Raw genomic sequence first — 11,436 nt, 5'->3', positions numbered from 1 at the left:
TATGAATCGCACTGTGGACTTGGGCTATGCTGACCTCTAGCTATCCACCAGACAGGCCGCGTCTCGAGGCAGATCTTGCCCCAGCCAATATCGAAAAATTCCTGCTAGTTACTGTAATGTCTCAATACCAAGACAACTTGAACTTTTTTTTGAAACTCACAGCTTGATTGTGTTTTCTGTCAACAATAAATCATCTAGCGAGAATTATGCAACTCCAAAAAAGGCAGGAAAGCTAGCACTGGAGCTTTCAAAAAGACTAGAAATGAGGCACGGAAAGTCTTCCGAGCCAGCTCTCCAGCAGGTAGGATGCTTTATTTTTTGGGTCCCGAAGGACCCCCCCCCCTAACTCCCTTCCCCCAAGAGCAAATCAGTAGCCAGGTGAAGGCAGCGCCCCAACTCCTCAAGAATTGGGTGCTACCATTCACCGGCCACCGTCGCTCCCGCAGCGTGGCCTGCAACAGAGACAGAAGAGATTCCGCAAGAATGCGGTGAATCTCTTCCCCCNAACTGTCAACATCGGTTAAAGCCATGGAAAAGTTCATAGGTATTCTAATGGAAAAGGCAATATAATAACACATTAATGACATGGCTTTAACTGTCAACATCGGTTAAAGCCATGGAAAAGTTCATAGGTATTCTAATGGAAAAGGCAATATAATAACACATTAATGACATGGCTTTAACTGTCAACATCGGTTAAAGCCATGGAAAAGTTCATAGGTATTCTAATGGAAAAGGCAATATAATAACACATTAATGGCATGGCTTCAACTGTCAACATCGACGCAATATAAAACACTTTAACGGTAATTAGTTAACTCGACACTAGTTCGGATTTGGGAAAGAATATATTTTATTTATAAATGATAACTTTCCAAAGAATGTAACTGCGTCAAATACTAGGAATGTAAGAACGTCATGAAATCAACTTTTTGTTCATACTCCAGGGAAGCACCGTAATAGTTAATTTAACTACTTTTCATTGAATTCAAAATCAAAATTAATACTCATGAACTTTCTGAAATATTACACTTGACATGGGAAAAGATTACATAAACACCCACTGCCTGAATAAAACTAAAAATATACCGGTTGACAACGGGCAGGTTGGACAGCAGATAAATTCATCGAAATTATCTTAAGCAAAGTGTTCAAAATGTTCAATTACTGAACACTTGAACAATAACTACAAGAACAATAACTAACCCACACACACAAAAAACTGCGAGTACATTGAGGCATTTGCTAACCTGTCCACAATAATTTTTTCGTAACACGAATATCATGATGCTGAGACATGCACTAACCTGTCCACAAACAATTGTTTTGTAACACGAATATCACGACACTTGGACCTGCACTAACCTGTCCACAATTGTTCTGTAACACGAACATCACGACACAGAGACCTGCACTAACCTGTCCACAAACAATTGTTTTGTAACACGAACATCACGACACAGAGACCTGCACTGACCTGTCCACAAACAATTGTTTTGTAACACGAATATCACGACACAGAGACCTGCACTGACCTGTCCACAAACAATTGTTTTGTAACACGAACATCACGACACAGAGACCTGCACTGACCTGCCCACAAACAATTGTTTTGTAACACGAATATCACGACACTGAGACCTGCACTGACCTGTCCACAATTGTTCTGTAACACGAACATCACGACACAGAGACCTGCACTAACCTGTCCACAATTGTTCTGTAACACGAATATCACGACACTGAGACCTGCACTGACCTGTCCACAATTGTTTTGTAACACTAACATCACGACACAGAGACCTGCACTGACCTGCCTAAAAGCTCTTTCATGGACGAGGCCAGGATGCTGAAGCTGAACGAGTAAGGCTGGTCGGAAGTCAGCGAGCTGTCACCCTGCAGCTCGTCAAGTATCTGCTTGTGACAAATTTGAATGATTATTCTGGGCGAAGTAAAGGTGGTAAAATTACAAATTAAATGTGGTATTGTTGTACTGGCGTCGTGCTCGTGGTTATAAAGAAACCATGATTGTAACTCAAATGCTATGAACTAACAGACTAAAAAAATATATGTACGAAGCTTAGCTGGAAACTAATTGTTAGTTCTTAAAGGAAGTTATTTAGGACGTCAAATTCATTTACTGATCACTTACACAAGCTATTCATAAACATCGCGTCAATAAATTTTATAATAATAATGTCAAATAACAAGTCTTTGCGACATTAATGATGCAATAGGAAGTTTAAAGGTGATAACCGCACATGTTATCCAGAAAATTATCCTTGTAATAATTTGCTTCTCAAGTATTGAGAAACTTCAAACAAAAATTAATGTAAATAGTCGTTTGCAGTAATGATGGCGTACATATTTCAATCTTCACAAGAATCTCAAAAACGTATATTATGCATTTCAAAATTTTTTAAATGAGCAGTCACAGTCGGTAACAATTTATACAGTTCATTTATCCCTGCTTCTTCCCTTTAAGAAAATATTATAGTAGTTTGCACGGCCGACATCAAGACTTTTCAATTGATGAACGGCTTTCTAGAACTTTTCAAACACGTCGAGGCATGAATAAATCACCACACCCTTGCATACATCAACAAAAAAATAGTTCAAGATTAAGCAAGAGGTTCAACAGACCCGCTGAGTGTGTTCAACAAGAGAAGCAGGCAGTAAGCGCAGGTGTGTTCTGAGGCACGAGACGACGTGTAGCGTGACGTGCAGACGATGCAGACACTCAAGACTTTGTACATACGCTGGTCTGTCGTCCTCACCCGTACTGCAGTTCGACAACAAGGACGACAGTTGTTCTCCTGTTGCTAGCTCACTAGCTGTGTGATAACCAATCTTTGAAGCCAACCACAAATATTACAAATCACAAGCTTATTCCTGTCCCAGAATGATATTTTATTCCTTCACAGATAATAACATTACACAGCGGGAATTTTCTCTAAGATGATTGCAAATGCAATACAGATGAAGCCTGGAAGAGCATCAAATCCAAGGATAGGATTCAAGTATTGACACGCCCAAGACTCACCTTGCAGTATTGCTGAGAGTTGAGTTTTTATTTTGCCAATTCCAAGCTGAACAAGCATCTCCAAAGGTTCCAAGCCATTCAACTCTGGCTCGGTGAGCTGCCCACGCATAAGTCCACGGCAGATCACGCCAACCTTCACACGTCAACAAACGCTCATTACCGAAAGGCGTACGAGTATCGATACTTTCATTCAAGTAAAGAACAATGTTTAATTACCTCAATTACAAATGTCTTGAATATCAACACAAGATAAGCAGGAATATTTTTTTTTGTGACTGACAAAATGAACAAAATAATAAAAGAATGCGATGAAGAAAACTGAGAGCTATATTACCTCAAATGATGTACTAATAAAAATACAATAAAAACTGGAATATAAATTGCACAGGACTATATGAGACATTTTCAAAAAATTATATAAATAAAAAAACAGCCAAATAAAATCTCAATTTTAAGTACTGTTGATATACGAAGAGCTGCGTCTATTTAGTTAAACAGCAATGAAGATAGGAGATTTTGACTAGTGTAGTGCTTAAAGCTAAGTCAAACAAAGAATACGGTAGTGCTTAAAGCTTCTGTCTTTTTAGGGCACATGCGTGTTCATCTACAGACTGTGATTGGTTGTTACGTCATCCACTCCAGACTGTGATTGGTTGTGGGGTTGTGATGTCATATTCTCCAGACTGTGATTGGTTGTGGGGTTGTGATGTCATATTCTCCAGACTGTGATTGGATTGTGTATAATATGCTGTGTACTGATTAATTTATTTACCCTCAAGAATTCCAACCTGCAACCACATACTACTGACACCAGTACGGCGGTGGCAGATGGTGCATTTATTTATCAATAAATTATCTCTCTTACTTTAGTGTTATTGCGGACATGGATCTGCGGACGAATGTGGTTCGTAGCAACAGCGCTGAAGACTTGCTGCAGTCCCGCCCTCAGGTCACGCAGCGACTCGCTCTCTGCCACCACAGAATAACGGTTACATGTTTTAAACCTCCCTCCTTCAACCTAATCACCGGACTCATTCACAAAATTCCTTTCTTCTTTCTAGCCCTTGACCACTATCAACCTCCTGCAGCTCTAAAACATCAATTGTTAAGACAGTATGTCAACTGATTCGCTGTTTCTCAAACTTGTATGTCGTAAATCTTATAGGAATTCATTGCTGAATTAGCTTGAAAGCAAGAACAAACAATAGCAAACGGAGAACTGAACTTCAAAACAAATCAAGCAAATAAATCGTGAAATTTGTGCATAGAATATGAGATCTCACCGCACAGGACGACCCAGAGTGCATCCAAGAAACTGCAGTGAAGGCTGCTCAGCTTCCCGGCAATGACGTCATCAAAGCCCAGAGCAGCACCGCTGTCAGCTTTTTTGGCATCGGGACCTTAGGATCGCAAATTTTTAACACTTACACTCGTGTGAACTGACTTTTGCAAACAAATGCATTCGATGCTTCATATAAATTAGTGCACAGCTAAATATCAAAATCAATGGATGAGTTCTGTTGAACAAAATGTACGGCAAGCAACTAAATAATGACGTAAAAAAGTAGATAAAGTGGTGTACTGCAGGAATAGCCCATTGAGCTCTTGCAAGAATCAGGCCAAGCTAAGAACTGAATGATGACGCAATGAAGTACCTAAAGTGGTGTACTGCAACAATAGCAGGAATCTGGCCAAGCTAAGTACTAGATGATGACGCAATAAAGCACCTAAAGTGGTGTACTGCAGGAATAGCTCATTGAGCTCTTGCACAAATCTGATCAAGTTAAGAACGAAATGATGACGCAATAAAGTACCTGAAGTGGTGTACTGCAGGAATAGCTCATTTAGCTTCTCCATTGTGCTGGGCTGGTCAGCAGACCTCACGAACCACGGCACCTGACGCGAGCTCAGCCCCGAGACCGCGGCGCTCAGAAGACGCAGATCCCTGCACGCGGGGCCCCCACAGCTGCTCATCTTCTCAACGTGCACGGTCTGAGAAATTCCGGGTTCTTCATTATTTTACTGACAAAACGTAAGTGGTGATATAATATGTAATAGATAATTGTAGTTCCCATGTACTACTTACTCCACTACCTTGTAGGATTGAGTAATTAATGATTGCGTTAATTCAGTAACCAATAATCTCGAGAGCATATTGGACCTGCTTTATCAATGTTGTTCGGGTGTGGTTATCAATACCAAATATATTAGAACAATTGGTCACATAAATCCATCAAAAGCAGTGGAAGACCGGACCTGTTTCGAACAACTTTTCAATAAATTGTTAAAGTTGTCCATCTACTTCCTAACCCTTGCATTTATGCTCATTGAGCTCATCGTAGCCTATATTATTACACTGGTAACTTTCGAGAAGAATCGAACCAATTTTATTCTTTTCACAAAGAAATCTCGTTCATTTTTTCATTACTTAAATTATACTTCTCGGATTCGCTTCATTTCGTTTACATTCATTCAACAAAATCTCGCGTTTTCCGACATGCATGTTATTCCTTGTGGCACGAGGCTGCGGTAGTATGGATCCACGAATTGCCATTCCAACTGTATAAATCAATTTTCCTGCTCAATTTATTACGAAGCTTTGTTGGCTATTACTGTATTCAAATTCCTGTCATTTTTAAGCGCGACCTTTTCTTTAATTATTTAGCCGGTTCAGAGTTTGACTAAGATGTTTCCTGTGAGGGTGATCATTACAAATATTGATTGGTAATGACACAGCACACACGGATATGTTTCTACTTTGAAAGTACAGCTTCAATACTTCAATTTAATTTGTTTATATTCTTGAGCATAATCAACATAAAATGAAACCGTTCATTAATTGTACTTCAGTCACCATTGTTTTGGTTATCGCGTGGTAAGGTGACCAAATCTCCTATGCACAATATATGAGCAGAAGTGCTCCAGCGCTAAAACAACATGCCACATCAGAATGGTTCGGTACTAGAAACAATAACTATAAATGAAAAAACGTATCTCGGTGGTTCATCAATTTGCGATAATATTGCTTGAACGCTCATATCATCCAATGCAATGCCGGACTAATGAGTGGCAAGATTATTAGCTAAACACCTGTTCTGATAAACTTGACACGAGGTTTTCTTAAAAGAGAAAAGGATTATTTCACTTCTGAAAATAGTTTTTATAATACTTTTCTACAATGAATAATTTTTGCACATCAAGCTCTAAACTGATCAGCCATCAAAGAATTAGTAGGCAAAGAGCTAAAAGTATCTCGTCTCACGACAGAAGCTCGTGCGTCTGAAGGCGGCTGGCTCATCACAGCCGTGGGGCGCGGCCAGTTGCACTCAACCGTCAGCACCGTACAGCCACCATCACTCGCTACAATCAGTGCAAGAATGAGTATTCTATAACTTATTCAGTGATATTAAAAGTTTGATATTAGAGAATCGAAAAGTTTGAGAAATTAGTAAATAAATTATTAATTTATTTAAATATGAAATGGGTAATTTTGAAAAAAACACAGGTTCAGGGAAGTGAAAATGTCAAGAATATAAATTGATTCCAAAAATGTTTCAATTATTATCACACAATTTTCTAGCATGAAAAAGTTGTACGCCAAATTGGGAGAAAAACTAAGTGCACACAAATTTTTATCATTAAATAACTGTTTTATGGCCAGAACGTTCTTTGTACATTTTTTTGACTGGTCTTTCTCGCAGTTGCCAGCAATGTTTGTTTGATTGTCCACCACAATTTCGTAGAATGCAGTTGCATAGCTGTCAACCTGAAATAAATCATGCTTCAAAATAATGATAATTATTAAAACTTGTAACAGTGACAATTGAATACATGGAATGACAGAATTTTGACAGAATCAACCCTACCAGTAAGTTTATCAACCATGTAGCATAAGACGGCACGAGTTAAACATTAGATAATACAAAGATATACAGAAATAAACATATTACTATAGCGCTAATAAATTAGATTCACAGGAATAATTGACCCTCTTAACTAATTATTCATGACGAAATCACCAAATGTAAGAAAAACAATACTAAGATCATGCCACTGAGCAGAAACATCAGTTCTACAATAATATTCATAGCCCAAAACAAAACGCATGCATTATAATACTACCAGAACCAACATAGGCATTGAAGAGAGGACCACAGCATTGCTGCTGTAAAGCGTCCAACTGCGGGAGGCGATTGGCCAACACAGGCCTTTTAGTTTTGATGGTCGTGAGCCACTCATCTCGACCCTCATTGAAGAATGGCCCGCAGCCGTACAATAAAGCCCGTGTTTGCTCAGCCTGAAACATCAATTAGAAATAAAAATAGTTCCAACATAAGTGGCCCAATAGAGATGCCGCTTAGAAACAAATTGCAAAAAAAAAGAGGCAATTTCTAGACATAATATGTAACTCTTCACATCTCCATAATTATAGATTTGGAAAGGAGAGCAGCGAAGCTTAGGAAAAAATATTTATATATTATAACTCAGTACTCACTGCAGTGAGTGACAGAGAGCGCATTTTCTCGTTGACAAAAACATGAAGTCATGGACAGACGGACGGACGGATGGACAGACAGATGGACATGATGAGCACAATAGGGAATTTTTTCCATACATGAGAAAATGTGCTAAAAATGGTAATAGATTACCAATTGAATAAATTGAAAGTGGTTGGTTGCTCCATCAATTCAATTTGATGGAATTTTGGCATCAAAACAATTCAGCCACTAAACTAAATTGTGGTAGAAAGGAATTAGAAATATGAAAAATTTTCAACACTCAATAAACTTTTTCATGAACAATTTAAATAATAAGAATAATTGAACATGCATGTATTTTCTTAACAATTACTTGTATTCAAAGTGGAAGCGGAAAAGATTATCATGTGAGCTGTTCACATTTTATATTGGAATAGATGACTGAAAACTGTCTTCCCATTATGAACATTTAATATTTTTGGATTTTGTTATTGCCCCAAGCAGAACGATATTTTATGCATGTACAACAATTCACAGAATTTCACACACCATGTATTGTACTAACCTGAGACTCTTCAGCAGAAGCAAGAATAAACACAGGCAGTAGTGGTTGAGTTGCAGCTAACTTCCTTACCAATGGGTTCAAGTCACACCACAATGAGCTGAAAAGAATGTGTGCATTAGAAGAAGATGCAAAAACCCTAAGTAAATAAACATATACCATTATGAACATAAATGTTAAATGAAAGATCACACATCCTAGAAAAAGCTCATCAAAACCATTGAATGCATTTCTATGTAAAAAAACATATATATTTGGTTCAACAGGGAATGAGCTAAATACAATCTCATGAACTAAGCCATGAATTTAATACAAGATAGAAATCATTATGCATTACAGTCAATCATGAATAATCTAGGATGAATATTGTTCCTTTAAATGATTCGTCAACAGGCAAGATATAATGCTATGGCAAGCTAATGCTCTTCATTGTCTAAGACAGCTGCCCTGACACTACCTACATTTTTCTGCACTTATTTTCCATAATTCCACTTGTTATTTATTAATAATTTTATAAACAAGTTATTCAATGTAAGCAATGACAACAGCTAGCCATCACATGAATATTATTTAGCTTATATTTGGTGCCCATGAATTAACACATTTCAGTGCAGCAACAGCATCACTGCATCTCAAAAAATGAAGGAAGGCACATTTGCTTTGTACAATAATGCTTTCATCACTACTTATAAGGCTAATCCTCCATCCTATACTAACTATACTGACTGAAATAGACATGAGCAACCAGCCAAGGAAGTACCTAGATAATTTAATGACTATGACTAGGCTAAATAATTTCTCAAATATGATTAACTTGGTGGAGCTAGAAGCAGTAGGAAACTCACTGTGCAGTGCTGGCATTAAAAGCAGGGCCTTTGAAAGTGGTGACTTTAAAACTATGGCCAGGCTGCTTCTCAGGGGCCTGAATTAAGAATGGTGATGGTAGAGGCTCAGAGTTCAGTCTATCAGTAAAATGATCCTTAAGTGGAGATCCCGTCACATTTAGATCTGGGAGATTGAATAAGTAATTGTAATTTTAACCAAGATACAATTAGTGTTGTGAATAATTAAAATGAAGTTAAACATGCAAAAGCCAGATCATCTTACAGAGATATAAAAGATAAAAACTTGAAATGTTATGAAAATTCCTAAAGTAACAATATCTTGTATAATTCAGGTATAGAATTGGACTAATTACAGATAAGTCATACATGGTACATGCTACACACCTGTGGGAGAGTTTTGAGACTTTTTTGGAGCCTGAGCATAATTTTGTTCCAAGTCCAAGGGTGAAACTTGATATTCCTTGATCTGTAAGCAAGAACTGGTTTCAAGAAAAATGAGGGATCATTCAATTAATCATTCATAAACTAGCTTTCCTATCCTATTCATTTTATGGCAGTGTAAGTGAATAATTTATAAATTAACTGCAAGTATACTAGTAAATGGCATGACTTGACAAGAGATTCACACGACTTTGATAAAAAAATTAATTTTATAATTCAACACATAGTCACTTACATGATGATAAGGTTGGACCAGGATCATGGAATCTGGTGAACTGTTCAAGAAATTACTAGCAGTGGGATTGAATTGACAAGCAACACCATCATGAAGACTTAAAAATGAAGGGCATGGCTGGACAGTCAACAGCAGATTGTGTCCTCGCAAAGTGCCACTGGACTGACTGGAGCTGCATTCAGTAATTCCAGAGGAAGTTGTTAATCTGCATTATAGAAATAAAAAAATTCAGTTAAATCCTTAACAGAATGTAACTGGTAAATTATAAAATCTTAAACTTAAAATTTGTAGACAATATGATTGAATATTGATTACAATAATGACTAATTAAGTGGTGCAAAGCAGACATAAAGGATTGAAAATTTTCTACTTATCACTGCAATTTAATGCTCCAAAGTGACAAATTTTTTACACATTTGGAATCTCACAGCCTGATTGTGCACTTTAGTTACCAATTAGATAGAAGGCTATTGATCTCATAATTTCAGTCATAAGACTCTGTCAGCTCTGAAAATGGCAGAAAAGCTCTGGTCATGGCTCAAAGCCTCAAAAAGTAGATATATTTCACAACAGCAGGCATGGACAAACAGAAATACAAAAAGAGAATAATTGAAAATCCCACCTGGAGCAAGTTGGAGAATTGATTACATTCACAATTTCACATTAGTATTGACATAATATAAAAAATATAGAGGCAAAAATATATAAATTGGTCAGATTGAGATAAAAATGTCCATAATTATAGTTAATTTTACCTATCTTTATGCACTTAAATAATTTTTTAAAAACAATGAGAAAAAATGTAGGTAGAATTTTACCTGTGATCTTCAAAAATTAATTATAAAACATTAATTTTGATGTACAATTTTGTGGAATATTATACCTATCCAATATTCCAATTTCCAAATACCTAGGAAGGGCAAATGCTTTTTTTTTTTTTTGCAGAATGTCTCACAAGTGTTGAGTGGGCATTTTTGTAATTTGTCTCAATTGTGGAAGCCTGGAAGGCTAAAGGCTTCTATGAGACTATGAGACTGTGGTCTGTGGCTGTGGGTGCAGACCGTGCAGTTCTGCCTTCTGCGTTCTGTGCCATTTTCCACTTTGGCACTTGGCTCTGGCTGCATGAAGAATGTAGAAATTCCTGACTCCAGAAACTGTATTCAACTTGCTGCTACTCTAGTCTAAGTCTTTAAGCATTCTTAAGATCTAAGTAAAAACAGTATGTAGGTATAACCCAATCACAATATTTGAAACAGAAGTAAAAAATGAATTTTGTACATTTACTATGTTACTAACCAGGCAGTAACCACATAGAAATTTCTACGCTATCAATATGTACATAAAAAGAATAGATTCTACATATTAGATAAGATAAACACTAAAATATATTGTTGATATATAATAATTGTGACCAGCCTACCAGGCACTCAGGCAGACCAGCAACTTAACATTATAACATATATAGTCGAGACTCGTCACTCGAGTGCAGAGTGGGAATGTGGCATTGACTTCAGCTCAATTTCAAATGATCGTTCAAGCAGATCCTAATCAAACTTCTAAGTTATTTTAAACTCACAATAATAATTGGGCTGACAAAAATTTGATTTCATCGCCCAAATCTTCGTTGACGCCAAGTCCCGGCATTGTTAAGAATTTTGGAGTCTTGCAGGCTGCCACACTATTTTAACGTACTTCCCGCAACTTTTTAAACAGGATTCATGTCCTTTCCGAACGAACGGGATATCCTGCGTGAAATTATGATTATCTGGTTGAAAAAGTGGATAGTGATTAATGATGATTATGGGGCACAGTAGCAGTTTGTGAGCTGAAGC

General features: G+C 37.3%; 1 protein-coding gene across 1 annotated transcript; it reads right to left on the bottom strand.

Moving 5' to 3' along the window:
• Positions 1 to 1,568: 1,568 nt before the first annotated feature.
• LOC108679363 lies at positions 1,569 to 11,436 on the bottom strand. Its single transcript, XM_018167977.2, has 15 exons — positions 11,181 to 11,436; positions 9,605 to 9,809; positions 9,313 to 9,394; positions 8,929 to 9,091; positions 8,087 to 8,183; positions 7,176 to 7,340; positions 6,719 to 6,809; positions 6,306 to 6,403; positions 4,858 to 5,035; positions 4,327 to 4,443; positions 3,909 to 4,012; positions 3,044 to 3,176; positions 2,644 to 2,834; positions 1,814 to 1,914; positions 1,569 to 1,593 (listed from the first exon to the last, which is right to left on the bottom strand). The coding sequence occupies exons 1-15, from the start codon at positions 11,246 to 11,248 to the stop codon at positions 1,569 to 1,571; spliced, it is 1,818 nt and encodes a 605-aa protein (XP_018023466.1). The 5' UTR covers positions 11,249 to 11,436.

This window comes from Hyalella azteca, unplaced genomic scaffold (genome assembly GCF_000764305.2).
Source record: "Hyalella azteca isolate HAZT.00-mixed unplaced genomic scaffold, Hazt_2.0.2 contig6661, whole genome shotgun sequence".
NCBI lineage: Eukaryota > Metazoa > Arthropoda > Malacostraca > Amphipoda > Hyalellidae > Hyalella > Hyalella azteca.
The sequence above is the reverse complement of the archived record's forward strand: the minus strand, read 5'-3'. Positions and strand labels throughout refer to the sequence as shown.

Excerpts from the sequence above, each read along its gene's own strand:
- LOC108679363 (XM_018167977.2), bottom strand. The coding sequence starts at position 11,248 with ATGCCGGGACTTGGCGTCAACGAAGATTTGGGCGATGAAATCAAATTT. Across the intron at positions 9,395-9,604 it reads TGGTCCAACCTTATCATCAT|ATCAAGGAATATCAAGTTTC; the intron begins GTAAGTGACTAT and ends TCTTGCTTACAG. Across the intron at positions 5,036-6,305 it reads CAGACGCACGAGCTTCTGTC|ACCGTGCACGTTGAGAAGAT; the intron begins GTGAGACGAGAT and ends GGAATTTCTCAG.